Source organism: Phaseolus vulgaris, chromosome 5, assembly GCF_000499845.2.
Source record: "Phaseolus vulgaris cultivar G19833 chromosome 5, P. vulgaris v2.0, whole genome shotgun sequence".
NCBI classification, from domain to species: domain Eukaryota; kingdom Viridiplantae; phylum Streptophyta; class Magnoliopsida; order Fabales; family Fabaceae; genus Phaseolus; species Phaseolus vulgaris.
The window spans coordinates 38,352,405-38,374,910 of NC_023755.2; the positions used below are offsets into that span (position 1 = coordinate 38,352,405).

A 22,506-nucleotide genomic window follows, 5' to 3' on the forward strand; every position below is an offset into this window, starting at 1 on the left:
ATTTATAGGACTTGAGAAAATAGAATTAGTTGAAATTCTATCTGAGTTGCTTCCTCTAGTATTTGGATTGTGTGTTTTTCTTTCTCTTCTCCTTTTCCGATTTACCCTTTTTTTTTTCTATTCCGACCACTTTTTCTCTGCGTTCGCCATTACTTCAGGTTCACTTTGGTGTTCCCACTGCAATCTTGAGTTCCAAATGATGATCCGTGGCTTCAATGAAAGTGGAGCAGAAGGCAGAAGCAGTGAACCTATAAAGCAACCAACTTTCTCCCACCCACCCTTGTTTCATTGGAGACCAAACCCATTAATATTTTCTCATGCTTGAAACCGTCACACTTTGATGGAAGAAGAAGAAAGGACTTCCACATCTATGTGTTTATTAATCTTTTGCATTGGGTTTTTTTATGACGATATGGTGATTGAAATTGGATATGTGGTTGTTCTTTGGTGCTTGTGTGCATAATTATAGGGTGCACGGTCACAATAGGTACTTGGTACTTGGTCCTGGGGAATAATCCACCCCCAGTAATTGTGGATGATGTGTTTCAAAATTATGTAACATAAATACTCATATGAAACTACACATATATAAATACTCATATGACACCTATACGAAAATATATATATATATATATATAATTTATAAATTTAGGATACTAAAATATATTATATAATTATGAATTATATAAATTAATAATAAAGATTTATATTTATAAATATGTTTTAATTTTTTAAAAAAAATATTTTTCATGACTGATTTAAAAGAATTTGTTCTTTATTTTTATAATCATAATACAAATTCAGATTTTTTAAAATACTAATATATTTTTTATTTTTAAAATTGTGTTAAAATCATATTAGAATTGTCAAAAATTTAATATATATTTATTGAATTAAATATACCTATTTTATCAATAGGTATATTTGACACAAACACATAATTTAAAATAAATGTACAAACCTCGTAAGTTAAAAAAAGCGAAAGAAGAAATCGTGTTTTTCAACGTGGGATATTTGCTCCCCTTTCCCATCCTAGCCTCATTCTCATTATCCTGATAGTTTAAGGTTTTTAAGGTCACGTTACCAATATTGTAAATCAATTACTGTAGCAATTGAAGTAATGTTATCCATACAGTTCATCTTCCATTTAAGGAGGCTCTCGTTATGTTAAGAGACATCCTTCAAGTTCAAATAGAATACAGAGATAGAGAGAGTTTTAAAGGGAAAGGGCTCTAAGATAGTTGTGTAAGTTTTTCTTTTTAATAAAATATCTTTCTCCATTTAAATTTTGCAATTCTATAGTGTTTCTAATGTTTAAGTACATTTTAGTTTATCTTAATTATTTACAACAATTTGTTTAATCCCTAAAAGTGATTGCAAAAAATCTACAATTATCTGCAAAGTTGACAAAATATTTATAAAAAAGAATAACAATTTGTTCACTTCCTTTATTTTATTTTATACTATATGTATAATTCATTAATTCGTTTGATTTGATTAAAGAGCGGTACAAAAAATAATAATAACATAAATTCTCAGTTTATGAATAAAAGTTATAATTCCATTACACCAATTGCACATATTTGGACTTGGCATGATTAGAATATTATGCTATAAATGAAAGTTGGTTTAAGTATTCATTAAACTATTGCGAAAGAAAGTTGAGTGAAGCAACGGTTATTAGTAAAATGTAAGTACTGTTTTTTTCAAGCAATCTCGTAGGTTATTTAATTTAATATTTGTGAATGCTTGAGAATTCTATCATTAAATCACATGGCTCAGAAATGAAAGTAAACGATTTGCGAGCTAATTAATGACCGAAACGAAGATTTGTGTATAAACAAATTGGTCAATTCCTCCGACAAACAACCTCCCTTTCTAAAATACAAAAACTCTGGCACTGGATCTCGCCAAGAACAAGATTTGGGAGGAAAAGTTAGTATGGTTGAAAAAGGTAGAAGGAAGTAAAAAAATGAAAAAAAGATGGGTACATGATGAAGTTGTGTTTATTAAATATGGTGGTCACCTCATGCGGCACAGACACGTTCATCTCCTAAGTACTGCGCACTCAGCAATCAATCACCTACAGAGTGGACATTAGGAGTCATATCCATTATTGCACCAAACCTTCTCATTCATCACATTTCAATTTCAATTATGTACCAAGTAAATCACACCACTTATCAGCATTTCAACTGCTAGAAATTCACATTTATTAATAGTATTTCCTTATCTGGGTTAAAATATGGGTCTTCTGCATAATAACTAAGTCTGATTGAAACTTTTTCGATCATATATGTTCCCTTACATCACCATTAATGCGCAATCAAACGGCTTTTGAAATGTTTAGATTTTTAAACTAGTGACATTTGATCATTAATATAAAACCAGGTTAACAGTTTTTTATGGCACAGAATAAATGAAGCATAATTCCTCATTTTAAAAATAATTGACGACATAAATCTGCAGTAATACTACACCTCATCAGAATCTATAAAGCATGCGCATGAAATATGTATCTACTCGGAAGTCATACGATTAAAAATACTAGAAAATGATACATCACTAATTAATAACAAGTAGGAAAACAATAATCCAAAATTAAGTTTTGTAAAAAAAAAATCTCCAATCAGCTTATATATACGCTAAGATATATATGTTTCCTGATTTGAAAGCGATTTGATAAACAGAAAGGAATGAGCAAAATGAATTCATACTATAGAGAATTTCCGATAAGTTGGGAGCACAAAAGCATGGTTAACAACAGTGTCCCCGCAGTAATACACTCAACAGAAATATGTGGCGGCATCTCGATGACCAGGGATTTTTGGAAGTAAACGTAAATTTTTTTAACAAGATTCCTTAAAGTTACCCAACGCAGAACGAGGAAAAGTGCTGGTGAAAATAGATTGAAATTCCAGGATCATAAAGCTAAAATGAAATCAAAGTAATCATCGTCTTCTAGGATATAATCGATTATCAAAACCATACCTGTTTTCCAACATTGGTGGTTATGGAGTAAACCACAAACACACACAGATCCACTTTCCTACATTTCATAATTAGACCAAATAAATTTACTTGGATTGCTTTGCAGGAAAATAAGAGTATAAATTTATACCAATGACATGAAACATTTATACCTAAATATTCATTATCAAATTTGTCATCCTGATGAATTTTTACTGGCAAAGATAACAACCAGCATTACAGATGGAATTGCAATGGCTACTACCTGTTTAGATAAATCTTCGTATTAAGAAAGAGTAAAAAAGTTCGGCCCAGGTGTTAAATTTTATTAAGGTATAATATTCAGCATTAAGTTATATCCTTTATTAAATTTGGGAAAGGAATTTGAGGTTGAATCACGTCAATTGCAATCAGTAGAATGAATGCAAACCAATCTTCATATTATATTGGGTACGAAAGAGTCATGACAAGGAAGCGTAGGAGAAAAAAAAGGGAAAGTCAGAAATGGCATTTGGTACCAAAATTTTAGATTCTATTAATCGTTCCATGAGAATGGTTAGACGCCAAAGCAGTAAATAACAGTAACTCACTTTACAAATTTCATCAGAAAGTGTCTTCAAATAATCTTTCGAAGCACACTTAAGATCCTTTACATAGTTCAAATTACAACTCTGAAATAAGTTATAGTGATTGAGTTCCCAACCCTAATAATATTTAACCTTCTAGGGGAAGAAAGTGTTCTGAGACTACAGCTTAAAAATAATGGCAAACAACATTTAAAAAATATTCTATGCAATTGCAGCGTAGTGAAATTCAAGGCTTAATTATTATGCCGTATTTTCTCACGATTAGATATGTATGCAATTACAAAAATAAACACAAACACTCTGACAAATACTGGAAATAGATCAAACGAATCAGGCATATCTTATAATTTAAAGACAACTAATTTAAACAGATCATAAATAAATAATAATGGATAAATTTAACGCTACTGTTAAAAAATTAAACAGAAGTACCTCTCTACTACAAAATAAACAGAATCATTACGCAAGCACTCTAAGATGTGTAGTGTGGAAATTGTTACATAGTTGATGTATCTATATGTGTATGAAACCATGTATGAACAAGTCACTAACTGGTATTGTTCTACTAAGGAATGTACTAAGGACAGTACCAAGGACCAAATGCTGTCAATACTCCCAACAAAATTCCTAATAACCCCTAAAAGTAACTAAAGTCGAACAGACAGCCCCTTCTCATTGATGACAATTTAACAGAAATTTGCATAATCAATACATTTAACCTAAAACACAATGTCACAAGGGATTGAAGAAAAGGAGCAAACCGATAGGCATAACCATAACATCATCATCCACCAATAGTTGAATTGAATCATTCCCACAAATAGAGGACCTATCATGATCTATTTCCTTAGATTCTAGCAGAAAAAAAAAATTAAAATCGAAAACACAGCCTATGATTTCTACTACCAGAATTTATGTGTCCTAGGTTTAAATATTTAATAAAACAATATGAAAAGCTATAGCACATAACAATACACACACAGATCTAACAGGAATGAAACAGAACCTACACCCTTTTTGATACAGAATATAGAGCTGCAGATATGGTTTTCATGAACAGAAATTTACCATAACAGCATATAAGACTACCATTAACAGAAATTTAAAGCACTGTGAAATGAGGTAGAAATTTTTCTTAACATACCTGAAGAAGGTTTTCCAAATGTTAGTGAGAGAAATATAGCAACTCTTGAAGATAACCAAGATGATGGAGGAACATGTACACTTAGCAAGCAGCAATCCAGGGACTATTAACAGATTACGGGCAAAACTGTAATCAGAAAAATCGACAAAATAAGATATAAATATAGAAAGGGCAATCATGCAAAGCCTAAATGCACATTCCTAAATATAGCAATGAAGGGCAGAAAATAAATGTCACACTATAACTAACAGTGAAATTCTATTTATTGTGTAAAGAAAAAATAACAGAACAGAAGTGGTATAAAACTGCATAATTTTATTGGTCAACCACCATTATGACAAATTTTATAATATTCACAGATGTACCCACACTACTTTTCACATAATGTACACATGGAATTATAAATAAAACTTACTGTTACCTAGCAGTAGAATAGCATGTCTGGAAAAGTTTTATTTATTTATCCACAAGAACACAACAATTTTTTATATCCTAGAATTCAAAATTAACGGAATTAAAATAACATTTCAAGCTATGTTATTAACAGCAGCAAATACTTAGTGCCAGAGCAGAATAGCAGACACAATATCAGAGGCAGTGCAGACACTACTGAGAAGCACAGTCGAAATCCAAGAAATGCCCTTATGTTTTGATCCATATTAGTTATTGGGGGCAGTTCTTCAGCTTCAAAGGAGAAAAACCCTCAGATGAAATCACATTGCAATTTCCAGCAACACCCTAAACTTTTTCTAACACCTGATTTTCACATCCATTTTCCTTTTTGTGCTATGTTTTCCATTTTCTCCCTCCCAGTATCAATTTTATTTGTTCTTTAGAGGTTAACTGTCGTTGTTTCATTGACTTTTGTTGTTATCTACTCATACTTTGTTCACTGAGTTTTTATTATTAATTAAAAATAGTTTATTAATTGGGTATTTCTATTTTTTGGCATTTATACATATGGTATTAACTTTAATGTATAAAAAACCATAAGAAAAACAACCATCTTACAACTACTACGTCATGTTTGGGGTTGACCACTCTACTCCAAAATCTGGAATTGGCAACTGTTCTTAGAAGCATTCCAAAGATCTTATAGCCTAATTCACTACCCAGACTACTAGGTTTAGGTGCATGAAGGTAATCCTAGACTACTGTCAGAGTGTTATCAATGGTGGATGGAGAAAAAAGACAGAAGGCCCAATTTCCAACATATAAACACAACATTGCAGTCTCCATTCACAAAATGGCCTAGAGGTTGGCAAAAGTAATCCGTCATACCATTCCGGTATCATGCCATCATTTAACAACATTGTCTGATGTACAAGGCTTATTTGTAATGGGAAGAGGGAAGATGTCTTTCCAGCTTCTTTACGATCATGACAGATTAAGTGCCTCAAATCGATTCATAGTTCATTTGATTGATGCCTTGGTACTTGGCCAAGTGATGGAGGGCAATCTGATGTTTCCATCCTTATCCTGATTTGGTTGGCTTGATGCTTGGGCCAACCAAAGCATGGCCCGCTAGGCATCCATGCAAGTCTTGAGCCGTCCAAGGCTAGGTCAGCTACACAACCGCAACTTGCAAGAGCTGCAAGCCCGAAGAGGGTTGGGCTGAATCTGCCAAACCAGCCACATTCCCCTACAATAGCTATGATTTCATGATAGTGAAACAAAATGGCAATTTCAAAATGAAGGAGAAAGAATAAGGCTTTAAACAAAGTTGGGTATAGAAACGGAATGCTGAGATTCAAGCAAATTCTATTATTCTTTCAAGATCTTAGGATTTAAGATGGGCAGGGATGAACATATTTAAGGCAACTTTCCAACAGAAAAGAAAATAAACAGAATTTAAGTACACTGAATCATTTTTCTGACAGGTGAAATCAATTAATGCACCTCAATATGTGAAAAAGTTACATGAAGGAGTTTCTAAAATCATTCAGATGCATAAGTTGATTTAACTAGTGGGGAAAGTTAGATTCATTTTACGTTCTTCAATTCAACTTTTTCCTACAAGTACTTCTTGACAAGTTTATCTCAACTGGGTTCTAGAGCTTCACAAATCTTATATACAAATGAGTAAAAAGAGAGATTATAGTATAATAGAAGTGTATGTATACCCAAGACTAGTCAGACTTAGTAGACAACCAGCTCATGTGAAAGTTGGGGTTCAAGATGCAGGAAAATATTAGGAGCCAACTGCAAGCAATTGGACTTCACCCGCACATTCAAGTTATGAGATTCTGATGTGGGATTTATACAACATGGACTCCTCCAACATAATGGGTAGCTTTGGGGTTTTCACAAGGTTCATAGTAAACACATCAATAATATATTTTGTACAGATGTACAGAGAAAAAATATAATATATAATGTTTAAAACAACACAAGTCTTTCTCAACTTGTGGTAAAGAAAATTTAAAGTGAAAAACTAATAGTGTTTATATATATAACAATTTAGTTTGATATTTCAGAAAATTACAAGAACCGGAAAAAAAAGAAGAAAACTTAAGATAAAAACACTAAAAAAAGGAAATCAGGACATTAAAACCTAAAGGTTTTTGCCAAGAAGATATAATTAAGGATCAAACATCAATTTACAACATGGTAAGAAAATTATCAGTAATAAAGGTACTGCAAGAAAAAAGCATATAGAGCGAATTACGAAGATAACAATTGTTGTAATTATAGAAATAATGAATTGAGATTATATAATCAAGAATATCTAGACTAAATATGTATTATTAGGAATGTTTTTATTTATTCTTGTATCATATCTTTGTTATAAGAGGATATCAAATATCCTCTATTCAGTGTATTGATTTATTTTTCTCAATATAAATGAAGCACCCATGTTGTCTCAGAGAGACAATTTCATCTCAATATTTCTCCCTTTCTTAGAGTTTAACATGGTTTCAAAACTGCGTTGGCTTGATACCCACTATCTTCAAAGAATTTCTATTTTTTTTTATTTTCTCCCAATTTCTCTTTCACTATTCTGGTGCCACCTACAGATTGTTTTCCTTAGTATTACTTCCTACGGCTTCACATTAAAAAAAAGTCTTCCAACTCCACAACAGATTCTCCCATTTTTTAACTATATCGTTAGTATTGAGAAGATGATCGGGGGCCTAACTATTCAACTTGGGCCTTCAACATCAGGTTACGGATGAGTGGATTGGGATACAAATACCACTGTTGAATCCATTCTGAAATCGAGAACAATGGATAAAGATTGATGCTCAACTGTGTAGTGTTATTAAATCCACTAAAACCTATTTTAGGCCCTTAATAGACATGTGCATCAATTAGGAGTGAGAGAAAGGCTCATGCCCTTTATACAAATGACATTCAATCTTTTGGCCTCATGCGCCAAGATCTCTTAACACTTCTCACTCCACGACATTTTCTATGTTTATCTTGAGTGCTTCATGCTGCCATACTTGATTTTAATGAACTCCTTCAACCATTATAACCGCAATACATAACCTAGGGCTTGTAAGACTTGCTACAAGAGTCTGCGTGATCAAATTTTGAGATCACTAGTAAACCTTACTATGACTTCCACATGATATGCGCTCCTCTGTATTCCTCAAAAAACAAACACTACCTTTGCATCACAAAATAATAATTTTGGATGCTCTTGCATAGGTAATTCTAAAAATCATCCAAAAATGCAATCACTGTCACCGCATTGGACATACAATTGATAGGTGTTGGAAGTTGCTTGGGAACTCAGGCGTATACCGATGAGTCACCCGTTACTCCTACATTACCAGTTGACTCTTCCACAATGTTTCTCTTTCAAATCTCAAGTTTTTCTTTTTCAAAAAAAAATATAATTAAGGATCAAACATCTATTTTACAAAATGGTAAGAAAATTATCATCATTAATAAAGGGGATACTGCAAGAAAAAAAAAATATACATATATATAATATATGTATGTATGTGTGTGTGTGTATATATATATATATAGAGAGAGAGAGAGAATGACCAATATAACCATAGTTAAACCTGCCAAAAATACTAGAAAATAAACCATTAGTTGACATCTACAATAACCGAGACTTTTGGCATAATAGTAGTAAAAGAAAAAGAAACTGAGAAATGCGTACAAGGTTGGAAAAGAATCAAATAGATGTGCACCTAATCCACAGTCAAAATTAAAATAAATCTGCAATATAATATTTTAGCCCCCACAAAATTTCTTTCTCAGTTTTAAGAGAAAATAGAATAAATTGACATAATTGGCCCTTCAAGTTGCTGAAGAGATTAAGAATCTCCACAGCACACAAAATTAGGAAGAAAACAGCATGCAGAAACCACGAAGTTCTTTCCATAGAATGCTTCCCTGAAAGAACACATCAACTTGCAAAGGTGAGCTAACTTGTTGCTTATAGATTTTACACCTAAGCCATCATAAATAGATGACATTACAATTTCTGAGGTCCATTTATTCCAGGTTAATAGCCACAGCTCCAAGTTACATTATATATTACAATAATTGACAGTTTAATCAAGTGGACTTTATATAGAATAACCCTCAACTAAATAATTACATCTAGTATGCCGTCCCATATCGGGAAAATGCAATTACCCATTAATAGTATAATACACCACTACCCACAAATGAGGTGGACTAGAATGTGTCCCATATAGGGAAAATGCAATTACCCATTAATAGTATAATACACCACTACCCACAAATGAGGTAGATTACCTTTTATAAGCAAGGCATTACTTATTTGTGTTCTAGAAAAGTTGCATCTAAGATCTAATTTGGGGAGACAAAATATAGATCACAGGCAAACTACAAAAAAAATGTCAAAAACAAATATTAACTATTGTAGTATTTGATAACATCTCAAGGTATTTGTCTTCCAAGTGTATCACAGAAGTCATAAATTAAACTTCAGCAATAAGAAAGCTAGCAACTACTCTCGAGTAATTGAAATACATAAGATATGCTACTGTCTAAGAAATTAATCACTGATATAAAATTTGATAACGTCTCAAGGTAATTGTTTTCTAAGTGTATCACAGAAGTCAAAATTTTAAACTTCATTTAACAATAAGAAAGCCTACAACTACTGAGTATCATAACAGTACTCTAGAGTTGCTGAAATGTGTAAGATAAGCTGCTAAATACTCATCACAAATAAAAAAAGCAATTTAAAACTATAATTATTAATAGCAAATGACATTTTTTTAGGCGTACCCTTTATACAAGCATAGTTTGTATCATATTAATACATTTTATGTAGTAAAAATAAGTCAATATTAGTATTCAGAATGAAAAGTTTCGCTTAATGTTACACAACACCAAAACAGTGGAAGTACTAGTTCATGGTTTATTAGTAGTTCACTGCAGCTGAAGAGTAGTTGAACTGACAGTAATTAAAATTAAACTTAAAATAATTTAATATTATAAATAATAAAATACTATTATACAATTATACTAAACGACTATATTACAAGTTTTATAAGGTAAAAATGTATAAAGGACACAATCATTTATAGTATGTTTAATTCTTAAATGTGTTTTATTTGGTGTAAACATGTTTTAGACTAAGTTAAAAATATAAAAAAAATTATGAATATACCAGTTCAAACCGGGTTTGTACCAACTATTATCGGTTTTGGGTCAGTTCAACTTGTTCTAACTAGATCTGATTTGAGATGAACTAATATTTTTAAGTTGACATGCTGGTCACCTGAACAATCAAACTGACAGGTCTGATCTGGTATTTAAAACAATGTTTCCATGAATTAAAAACAAAAATTACATCTAAATTACAACACATGCCAACTTTAAACTAATCTAAAGTCTGACTTAATATATTTCAATTTCGAATGATGTAGGACTTGAGAGTATAACTTTATATCATTAGATCTAAAAGGAAGGGGGTATTCAATAGAAATGGGTATTCAATAGAAATGGTTGCATCGAGATGAACCATTGTGGCCTTAGAAGATCACGTCACGTGGTGATTTCCTATCACAGCAGTTTTGACTATAATCTTAGGCACTATCTCAGTAGAGCTGTTGCAGAAGCTATCCTCTACAAATAAAAAGCCCATCTACATCCCCATGTTTTATCATTACAAACCATTTTTAAGGGTATTTTTTTTATTTCCCTGATCTTTCTTTCATAAGAAACACGGGTTTTCTGTTTCAACACACTTTACTTAGTGTAAGCTGAACTGTATTTTGATAAAAAAAACGACACCCATTTTAGTTTCCAGACAACCCTACACTGCTTTTTGTCAGGTCGTTTTCCAACAAATACACTGTTGTTCATGCAGGTCTCCACTCTTCCTTTTCACTCTATTCATACAGCACAAAGTCTCTGATCATGTGACCCATCATAGCTTGCAGGTCTCTCTATGTTGTATGCTTTTATAGATGACACACAGGCCAGCTAATAAGAGCTGGGCCCAAACTTACTAGCCAAGTCCCAAGCAGAAAAACGAAAACATAGTACAAAACAAGCATAAGTTGATACTAATAATACTATATTCATGCTCCCTTCTTTTTGGCTAAATAAATAACACAAAGAATTTTGAGTTTCCATCCATCTGAACAGCAAAATGGAGAACTTTTCATATATCATATGTACTGCAACACAAAATGAAACATAGAATATAGGCACAAAAAGTGTGACATGTGAAAACTGCATCCAATTGGGACTGTGTACCACATGTTATTATCAACAACTACATTGAAAAAGTACCATTGTAAATAAATATGCCAAAACCTACCAATATAGAACACACCCAACCTAATAATAAATAACAAATTGACTAAAAAAACTACTAAAGGAAGCACCCAGCCTAACAACAAGTTACCTACAAAATCTATCAGTTAAGCCTGCCTTTTCTCCTCAAATCCCTCCATCCCCAACCACCTAAAAAAATACCCTGATAAGGAAATCCTCACAGAACTGGACAACAGCATAGACTCGTATTTTCTTACAAGTGATAATTTTAACCTTTTAACTTCAAATACTCAAGGTTTGCATTGTTTCTCACATTACTACCAGATGATTTTCAGATTTAGAACCCAGAGATGATTTATTCATAAAATATGCAACTAAGCTATGCAACAGGTAACAAGCAACATGTTTATTCTTGGTGCCTAAAAAGATTTGGGAAAATAATACAATATGATCACAATCCCTAGATATAAAGAAAATAATCAACCTAATCTTATTACAATATGAAGAACAATTAAAAGAATTAGTCATGGGATAATTACTCACGGAAAACAATTCTTATTGCTGATTTCCAGGCCCATGCTCTCCTTGAGTTTGCTGTTGCTGTATCTGGAAGAGAAGGTTTGCAGCAAACTGTAGTGTTGAGTGGTACCTCTGGTTCTTATCAGCCTCCAATTCGGAGTTTCCCTGGCCAGCTCCACATAAAGCAGGTTGAAGTTGCTGATTTGGGGGCTCTGAATTCATGTGTTGCTGTGAAGCAGCATTGGAAACTTGGTTGGATGAGGGAATATAATTATTAGGTTGTTGGAATGCCTTGGAACTATATAGAACAGAGGGATCTGTTCCCTGAACTACTCCATAGCCTTTCTCAGAGCCATGGGGGACTTCCACCTGATACTGCTGACCGACTTGAGGGGGAACAGCTTCCTGTCCATTTTGAGAAGGTATAATTAAATTAGTCAAGGATGTAGACGATGAAACAGCACCTAGCTGCTGAAGACATGAAGCCGTATCATGGAAATGAGAACTGCCAGAGACAACTTGAGCAGGGTGCCCAGTAGAAGATGCAGGTGGATAAGGATATTGAGAATTATGAATACTCCCAAACTGTTGAGTATGATAACTAGGTGGTTCTGCAGTTTGCTGATCTTGTTTCCACAAATGAGATTGATTTCCATCATTAGATGCAACAGATGGAAAAGGTGGCTTCACATTAGAAGGACCAACCACAGTCATTGTGCCACCAGCTGTTGATGATGGTATAGTTGAAGGCAGAAAGGAAGTTAAAGTCGCAATAAGTTCAGGGGTCAGTGTAACTCCCGCTTGAGATGCAGAAGCTGTATAAGTAGAAGCATAATCAGGAGGAACAGAATGAGGTGGAGGAGTGACACTCGTAGCAAGATGAAGTGGTTTTGGCAGACGCTTAGAATCATCATGCAACAATCTGTTATATTCCATTGGTAAAATTGGTTGCTCCTTTATAGAGATTGAACCATACTCAGGTTGTGAAGGGGGAATCTGTTGCACATACTGAGTAGAGGGTGAAGGAAAATGCATTGCTTGTTGAACAGATGTGCTACTTGGAACTAATGGAAACTTAAGAACCACACCATATAATCGTTCAGGTCCTGTGACTTTCAAAACCTTGGTCAAGAAATCAGAAAGAGGTACCAAAAATAGAGTGGTGTTATCAGTAAACTTGGCAACACCGGCACGGTTTTTTGCTTTAAGGTAACGAAGGAATTCAGTGTATGAAGCAAAATCCTCTTCACTATCAGGGAGAAAGAAAACAATTTCAAAGCCAATGGCATCAGCATAGTGTTTCGTTAACATATCCAATCCAGTCCTAGCAGCACAATCTACAACATCAGGACTGCAGCAAAAGCACAGAACAAACTTTTAATTACAACAGCAAAAGAGTAGCCTGAAAAAGTAGAGTCAGGAGGCTATCAAAACATTATCCAGGTAGACTTAAAGAAATAGGAAAGGCAACAATGTCCATTTGTACACATGCAGATTTTACAGAGTGAATAAAGTGATAGTTTTCCCTTTGCATTACTTCCAAAAATAATTTGCCATCCAAATCCATACCAAAACTATTATGTGTATGCTTGGATTATAGTTTGCACACACCATGTGAAACTATATTTCTACAAATTTAAACCATAGTTCAGGAACACAAGACACTTGCAAGAACAATAAACAGACTATGCTCCCTAATCGTAGGCAGGAAGAACAATACAATATAACAGAGAAGCTTGCATGCAGTGCAAAACACTGAAAATTTCATGTCAAGGTTTTGCACAGTAAAGAAACAACATGCAAAGGAAAAATTATATGCTGCATGAGGACCTTGCAAGAAACAGGAGATTAAAAATTACAATTCTGATAATCAATACAATTTCCTTCATCCAATCCCTTGAATTTCTAAAAAATTGACCAAGACATTCAAAAGAAAAGGGAAAATTATACTCACATCTCAGTGCCTATCCCTTTTCCAATAGGCACACATCTAGCACGACAAACAGGAGTTCCCCCTTTTGCAATAATTCCACGCCATATATGTTCAACAATATCAGGTTGGACAGAACCAGGAACTCCAGATGTGATCCTAGTGCCGACTGGACCAAGGTGACTCTTTGGACCAGAACCACCTCCATCAATAATTGGATCAATTGCAAATGGTTGTTCTAATCTTAATCCACGGTCATCAATATTTCTTAAAGGAAATGGAGCATCACCAATAAGCATAGCATCATCTATCCTCGAGCGTTTAGAATCTCTTGAAAATTGGTTTGTGTCAAGTACATCCCATGGACCAGAGGTGGGCCTAATACCAGGCATAGGAGAAGAAAGCATACCAGGGGCAGGAGGAGATGGCCTTTTCCATCTTGGACCCATTTTAGAGCTACCATCTTGAAATTTGTGAAGTGCGCCCATCTCATTAAAATCAGGACCTGAGTTAAGAGGTTCAAGACCTTGAGGAACAAAAGGTCGCATTGGGACGTTAGGTCCACTAATACCACCAGGTGGCAATTGCCCAGGAAAATTATTTGGAACTATAGGACGATTTTGACCAAACACATCCGTTTGTTGTGGTCGAAATGGATGCTCATTAACTAATCCATCAGGTAAAAGCCCTTTACTTCCAGGATAAAATCCAGGGTAATCTTTGCCAGGTGTCAGATCACTGCATGAATACATAATCGTTATTCGAGGATCATTAAAAAGCCGTCCTTGAAGGCCCTCTTTGGCACGGCGAGCTTCATCAATGCTTCTAAATTCAACAAATGAATAATGTCTAGAAGGAAAACTCTTGATTCTCTCAATTTCACCAAACAAAATCATGGCATTGTGGAGCATTTGTTCATCAATTTGAAATGAAGGAGGAAAACCTATCCACAAAATGTTACTGGGTTGACTATTCCTCCCCATTGAAGATTGCAAATGCTGTGACACAAGAATGAGTATTTATAAGGAACATTAGTAAAGTTCCTAGTAAAAGACATATAGAAAAGTGAAAACAGTAATCATTTTATGCACCCACTATTCCTAACAAAGTACGGAACACGTCTTACCAAAACATAAACATAGCATGTATCTAATTACAGATAAACAGAACTAAAAACAAATTCAATTAGGAACTCTAACCTGTGGTCTAGCCTGAAACTGCCCTTGGTCAACCAAAAAATCCTATAGAAATAATTAAAGGAAGCATTGGCCATATGAGAATAATAGGCAGAAGAGTAAATATTAAACAGCCAAAAACAAAGGTAGCTAAAGTGCTAAAGATTTACAAGGAAACAACCCAACTCAACAATTTCTATATAAAACATGAAAGCAAAAGTTGTTGAAGCTGATATAGCTGACACCCAACAGACATCATTGAAGATATCAGACAAAGCTTTAAATTAAAGCAACCAAAGCCATCTTTCCATTTACAAAGATTTAGGAAGTTACTGAAATATGGTAATATTGATCAAATTTGTAATGATTAAGATTTACCTTGCGAGGTTGTGCGACCTTATGATCTACACCCTGATCACACACCACAATTCAATTTAGATTGCCAAACCTGACTCTGACTCTATCTCTATCGCACACACACGTGAGTGAGACAGCACATTTGAATTTAAGCTAGAATAATATGATTCATTTTGCAGTCACATTGAGTCTATGACCCTTCCCGATCTTAGGTACAAGAATCTCGATCTTAACAAACTTTCACATTTACTGAAAAACAACATTTTCTCTACACACAAGTTTAAAACAACCACTTTCCACTGACCTGACCGAAACTGCTTTATAGACACAACCACGACACATCAAGATGCTGGTAGCATAACAGGCAAACGAATTAACAAAAAAATGGAAAATGAACGAAACAGCAAATTAATCAAAAGAAGCTTACTCTATTCGTCGATTGTAACCTAAGGAAGTCTACAAAAATATGGCCGCCACCTAATCGCTTCCCGTTCATGACTTTCATGGCCCGAGTAGCATCATCCAGATTGAGAAACTCAACACACGCAGTACGACGGTCTCTGAAGAACTTGAAATCCTCAACCTTACCGAATTTACGAAATTCCGCTTCCAATTCCTCCACCGGTACAGCGTGGCTAACACCCCCCACCCATAGCTGTTTACACGGTCTTGCCTGAAAACACATTACGTCCATTTCATTATTCAATCACCATCATTACTCTCACTGAAAACTCACATTGTGAAATCAATGAAAAATAAACATAAATCATAAATATAAACGCCGTCAGTTTTCACGAACCGGTACTGCAAATTCGATTCTGATTTGAAAGCCGCGGAGCAACGCGCCTTGTAAGTTGGTTTTCGCGGCCTTAGCGTCTTCGACGCGTCCAAACAAGAGGAAAGCGAAGGTGCGTGGGGAATAGGAAACGAGAGTATCGAGAGAACCGTAGGGAGCGAAGAGTTCCATGAGATCGGAATCGGTGACCTCCGGCGGCAGATTTCCGACCCAGAGGTTGTTGGTTGGGGTTCCCCAGTCCTCGCTTTCGAGGGATTTTGTAGGAGGCGGCATTGTAATTCCAAAACTGCAACAATGGAGAAGTAGGTTTTGGTTCCAGAGAGGGGAAAATCCCCAAATAATGTAGTTTATTATCGCAAAGAGCGTTTCAAACCCTACAAATGAAAGACATGGAAATTTGATTTTGCTTGGAGAAACCTCGTTTTTTGTGATGCGGCTCTCTGCACTGCTCGCATGGACCCACGCCACCGCATCAAATTCTTAGCTTAGACTAATAAACTATCTTATCCGCATTAATTACTTTTAAATAAATGCTAATAAGTTTATTACATCCAATTATAACTAAAAAGGAAATAAGTTTTTGGTGAAACAATCATCTGGATACTTTCTGGTGTATCGTGTCGGACATATATTTCGACATTTATATAGATAAAGTGTGAAATTCAAATATGATTCTAATACAATTTTAAAAATAAGAAATACATTAATTTTTTAAAAATTTAAATTTTTATAAATTTTTAATATAATTATAGAAATAGAAAACAAAATTTTTTTGAACCAGTCATGACAAGTATCTGTTACGAAAGAAAACTAAACATACTTGTACACATAAATCTTTATTATCAATTTATATAATTTATAATTATATAATATATAGATTGTGTTCCTGTATTTTACATTCTATAAATTATATGTATCTCTGAATTTGTATCCATATCGTATTAGTGTCTTTGTTAGTGTTTATCCTACAAGTTATATCTAATTTTTCAGTAAAATGATAAAAATGATTCTATAAAATATAAAATAACGAAAATGACCTTAAATAAAAAAAATGTAAATAAAAAAAATAATTTCATAATGAAGCAAGACCTACTCCCTCCCATCCCAGGAATAATTGAAGAGAGTTATCTCCGGTCACCAACATTGGCATAAAAAAAGTAAGAATGGATCTCATCAATAATACATTTCTTAAATTTCCTAACACACTTCTAAATTTTAGAAATTGAATGTATTTCCAGATTTTGTGTTCAAGATTTGTTTTTCTAAAATATATTTTTTATATTTTGAATTTATTTTTCTAAAATAATATTTTAATTTTGTATTTTTTAATTTCAAATTTTTAAATCCAAAATAAAAGATAAATTATAAAAATTATAAAAAATATAAAATAAAAGTTTATATTATAATGATACAGAAAATGAAATAATTTCTTAAATTATATTGGATGACATCATAATTATAAACTCGAACTTTTAGTCTACTAGTGTCATAATAACATTTATCTTAAAAAAAACATTTTTTTCGTTTATATTTTTAAACCTTCTAAAAAATTTAATTTGATGCTTTTTTTTATTTTAAACCGATTTAAAATAGTGATTATGTCAGTTTAAATTTAACTTCAATAACTTTTAAAGTTAATCACTTCATCTTTTCTCTGTCAGTTTTTTTATCTCTCTTTATGAACATGCAGACAAAATTCACAAAGTTTGTGGTTAAATAAGTAAGACTCAAAAAGTGTCATAATTTTATTTGCATGTTTTAAAAATAAATCCACAATTACTTTATGCATTTCCATATTTTCTTTCATCTTCAATTCTTTAAAATATACATTTTATCCTTTGTTATTTATATCTCTTGTCATTTTCATATTTTTGCTGATAAATGCAGCAAATGGTTTCATATAACAATGGGTTTCACTCTTCTGGATTAATCAAAAATATTAAACATGTGTTTGTATTGAAACTTTTTAAGCTTTCATCCGGATTAAACAAATAGTAAAATTAAAGAAATTTTTTTTTTTTTAATTCCAGAACTCCAGAGTAAAAAAATTGAATTACTCAATCTAAAACAAAAAAAATATTAGTTGTAAATTATACAATTTAAAATATATTTTTATTTTATATAATCTAAAAATAAAAAATTGATTTTAAATTATATAATTTAAATACACCATCTTAAAGTGAAAAAAAAAATTATGGAATGCAAAACAATTAATTTGTTAACTTCTTAATTGTATTTCATCACTCAATTCGGAATCTTCCAATTGCACAAAGTACTTCTTCTTTTACATTTTTCTTAAATTTCTCTTACGTTTCTTGTAATATATAGATGTATAGGAAAAAATCTTGACCATATACTCATCCGAAGGAGAAGATGGGAGTGGAAAAGAAAAGGAAAGGAGAAGAAAGAAAGTCAAAATTTATGTTGTTTGGATGTTGAAAAAATAGGTAAAAATTTTGTGAATCAGAATGAAAATATTGTAGATAATATAATTGATATGAATTTAATATAAAAAATAAATGTGTTATTTATTTGATTACTCAAATATTTTTGTCTTTAAATTGTTAAAGAGTTTAATTAAAATAAAAAAATGTATTTATATATATATAAGTTCAAACATGTATTTATATATTTTGGATACATTGTAAGTAAGAAAATTAATATTTTTTTACAACCAATATTATGATATGAAGAATACAATCATATCCATAATTTATTTGCAATGTTTATTAAAAGAAGTTAGTATTTTTGTAATTACTCCGAAATTGATCCTAAAGAAAAAAATTCACATTCCAAAATTTTGATGCACCGTTATTAGGTGAAGGGTATTACTAGGTGAAGGGAATAGTAGTCTTAAACATAATTGATATTGTGTTTATGGAAAAATAAAATTGGTTACACATGCAAGAAACATAGTAATTCAAATTTAAACAAAATAAAAGTTAATTCCAACACAACAAATAAATGAGTCTCATGTGTTAAGCATGGAAAATAAATTTTAAACCTTAAACCCTAAACCTTAAAATAAATAGTAGGCCAAATCAAACATACAATAATAAATGGCAGTCAAATCAAAGACCATTCTATATTATTTGTAAGCTTTTGGATCTTGTCTTCAACATTATCAATCATATAGTAAACATGTTGTAGACCATGAGAATTGTTGCAGGAAATGTTATCCATACCTAGATGCAGCTCTGCATATCTTGTAGTAGTTCTTGTATACCTTCTCGTATTTGCTTTAACATGTTCTTATCCCAGGAGAGGTCATCGTCATGTTCAGGCACGTCCAAGTCTTCATCACCACTATTAGGGTTTTGTGTCTGTCCTTGTTGTTGGGAACCAAGGTGAGCATTCCCATGTTGTAATTGACCATTGACGTTCACGACATTTAAGTTATTGAACGACTTTATTTTCAAGTCAAAACCTACATGCAAGAGTATCTTGTGTATTAGAAGATGGTACAAAAAAGGTCTATGATTTAACTTACATTTTCCCATGTGTCGAATGATGGTGAATGACCAATTAATAGAAATGTTATGTTTCATTACCCATACGATGAAGACATCTTCATAGAGGAGTTATGCATAGTTACTCCTTCATGGAACCAGAATGTGGACTTAAACATAATTTAGTAATGTATCTTCCACTATTAAACTTCTTACATTCTTGCAGAGACGATCGCGAAGTTCAGGTGTATGTTGCATCCAAAGGCACATTTTTTACGTAGTTAAGACCTTTCAAAGTGTTATTTTAGTCAAACTTTTCATAGTTTAGATTTGCAATATGAATCCAATCTTCGTGACTGATTCAAATTTCTTTGTTCAGAACTCGGACATTAAGTTCTCAGTGTCATGTAGCTTCAAATCACAGCAGAACACCTTGACCAAATGATCAAATATTTTACCCTGCATTTGAACAAGTATTTTCAGAGACTGATAAGACAACACTTGTGCAAACCTAAAACCAGCCATAACGAAGAAAGGAAAATCCATGATCTTGGGGGACACAATTGATCTTTATTCAAATTTGAATGTATATCCCTTCACAAGTCTCTCATTTGAAAAAAAATATTGGTCTAATAGTTGTGGGAAGGGAGGTATGTTTGGCGGAGGAGGTGGTGGGATATGTCCTTGCACCGGTTCCTTCCCCTCCTTTGGGAGTTCACCCTTTCCCTCTTTTGTGTAAAAGATGACACATGCATGATATGAATGCTGAAAAAACAGGTTGTGAAGATAAAATTAATGGGGTCAACATATAATTAATGGCTTAAAAAACTTACAAATAATTTTTGTTCACCATAGGACCTATGGTGATGTGAGTTGATTTTAAAATTACACATGTTTTTAGAGGTTTTGCTTAGATTATATTTTTTTTATTAACAAGAATATGTAAAAATTGTCAATAACTTAACAAAGTGGTTAAGTAAATGTGAAGGTTCTATTCAAAAGAGTAAAGGAAAAACACAATTATTGAGATAAGAATGATGTTTGTGAAAATTAAATAAAGACAAGTAATGAAGAAACTGAATTGAAAGGAAGATAAATGACAGAATATAAACAATATTAAATAAAGAGTAATGGCGAAAATGAAGAGTAAGATAAAAGGAAAGTTAGGGAGTGGAGAGAATGGGGTTGAATCACACCACTTGGGGGGAAGGAACTCCAAGATGAGTGAGGGGGAATGCAGTGTGTAGATGACAAAGATAAGGAAGGAGAGTATCGAATAGGGTAGGCAATATTTATTTTTGGACAGGTCAACATTACTGTTTTCACTGCATGTGGTAAGATGAGGAGACCCATTTTGTTATTTTCCTCACCTTTTTCATATTCTCTTTTTGTTTCCATTTTCATTTGATCCTGTTGACTTCTTTGGGAGAGAGAGGTTTAAATATAATCTTGTGTCCTTGGAAGTTGAAAGAAATTTTATTGGTATGACGATCATGTAAAATCTTTCTATCATATTGTCAAGGCCTTCCCAAAAGCACATGCGTGGCTTCCATTAGCACAATATCACATAAAACTTCATCTTTATATTTTCCACTACTCTTGTACTTGTCACGTTAGCACAACTACCCTCATCTATGGTCATGGAACATAATTTGTTGTTGATAAGGCCGTGTGTATGATTTTTTTTTTCTCTTTAAGTTTCATCAAAAGGTTTTTGAATTGTTCCCAACATCTAGTCACTTTCACAAGGGATTTCACACTCGTCCTTACTTAGAGTTTTTTTTAAGAGGAATGGGAGCTAACTCTAAATGATTGGAAACTATGATCACTCACAATTATCTTCCTTTAACCATCATGGTTATTTTACTTGAACAATTAACCGTAAAGTACCAAAAATCTAGACACTTAAAAACATTTTTACTTTAAATTTTTGAATTGTTCCCAACATCCTTCTTACCATCAATAAGTTACTAAAAGTAACTAATCCAAATTGTTATGGTAACTCTCCTTCTGAGTCTCTAATTCCTCATCATGAATGCAACAAACACCATATAAATATAACCTAAGAATAGGTGTAGGTGGTGGAAAAACAGAAAAAAAAGAGAAGAAATTAAGGTACATTGAAGTAAATAAGTGCAATGGAAGAGAGAGATAGATGACAAAAAAAAGATATATGATTAAAATTTAATTTTAAATAGTAACGGTATTTGGTTTAAGCTCGTAAAAAACTATCTTAAGCTAGTTCAAAAATATAAAAAAACTAGTTGACTCTTTTAAAATATAAAATATCAAATTAAATAAACATAAAAGATAAAAAAGTTCATTTATAATTTAATCTACAAATTAATACATTTAGTTTAAGTTTATTTTTAATTTCAGTGTTGCTACGTACTATTCACTAGTTCCGTCAATTAATAATGTTGTGAAGGAGTTTGTCTACATGAAATAAAATAGATTTATAATCTATTTGGGAGTAAACAAAAATAAAGCAGGCCGACAAAAAATATAAAAAAAAATCATTTATATATCAAGAATTGAATAGGACAAAAATAGGCTCAATTCCCTATCTAGCACCATTCACATCTTTATTTCCCTATCTAGCACCTTTTTGTTTTTATTTTCCTATCTAGCACTCTTTTATTTTTTATTTCCCTATCTAACACCATTTTAAAAATAAATAAATAAATAATTTATTTTTTTTATAATTTTAATTTTGAATGCATTAAAAAATAAATATTTTTAATGTTTAAAATAATTAGAAATATAATTAATGAATAAATAAATGAGTTTTTACAAAATAAAAATAAAAAAGTAATAAATTAAAAATGTTTAGTTTAAAATTATTATTTTTTAAAA

General features: G+C 32.4%; 1 protein-coding gene across 17 annotated transcripts; it reads right to left on the bottom strand.

Moving 5' to 3' along the window:
* Positions 1-1,785: 1,785 nt before the first annotated feature.
* Positions 1,786-16,688, bottom strand: LOC137835801 (flowering time control protein FPA-like). 17 transcript variants are annotated; one of them, XR_011085147.1, is made up of 9 exons: positions 16,205-16,664; positions 15,833-16,078; positions 15,427-15,459; positions 15,073-15,114; positions 13,898-14,871; positions 11,968-13,294; positions 4,702-4,827; positions 2,992-3,049; positions 1,786-2,083 (listed from the first exon to the last, which is right to left on the bottom strand). XR_011085147.1 is itself a non-coding variant. In XM_068644477.1 (7 exons), exons 1-6 carry the CDS (start codon positions 16,472-16,474, stop codon positions 11,980-11,982), a joined length of 2,880 nt encoding a protein of 959 aa, XP_068500578.1. In that variant the 5' UTR covers positions 16,475-16,664; the 3' UTR covers positions 3,547-4,804; positions 11,968-11,979. The 17 variants fall into 17 exon arrangements, 7 of the variants coding, with proteins under 7 accessions (XP_068500578.1, XP_068500577.1, XP_068500582.1 ...); XR_011085150.1 differs by having other exon boundaries at positions 1,945-2,083; positions 4,702-4,804; XR_011085148.1 differs by lacking the exon at positions 1,786-2,083 and adding an exon at positions 2,698-2,895.
* Positions 16,689-22,506: the final 5,818 nt, after the last annotated feature.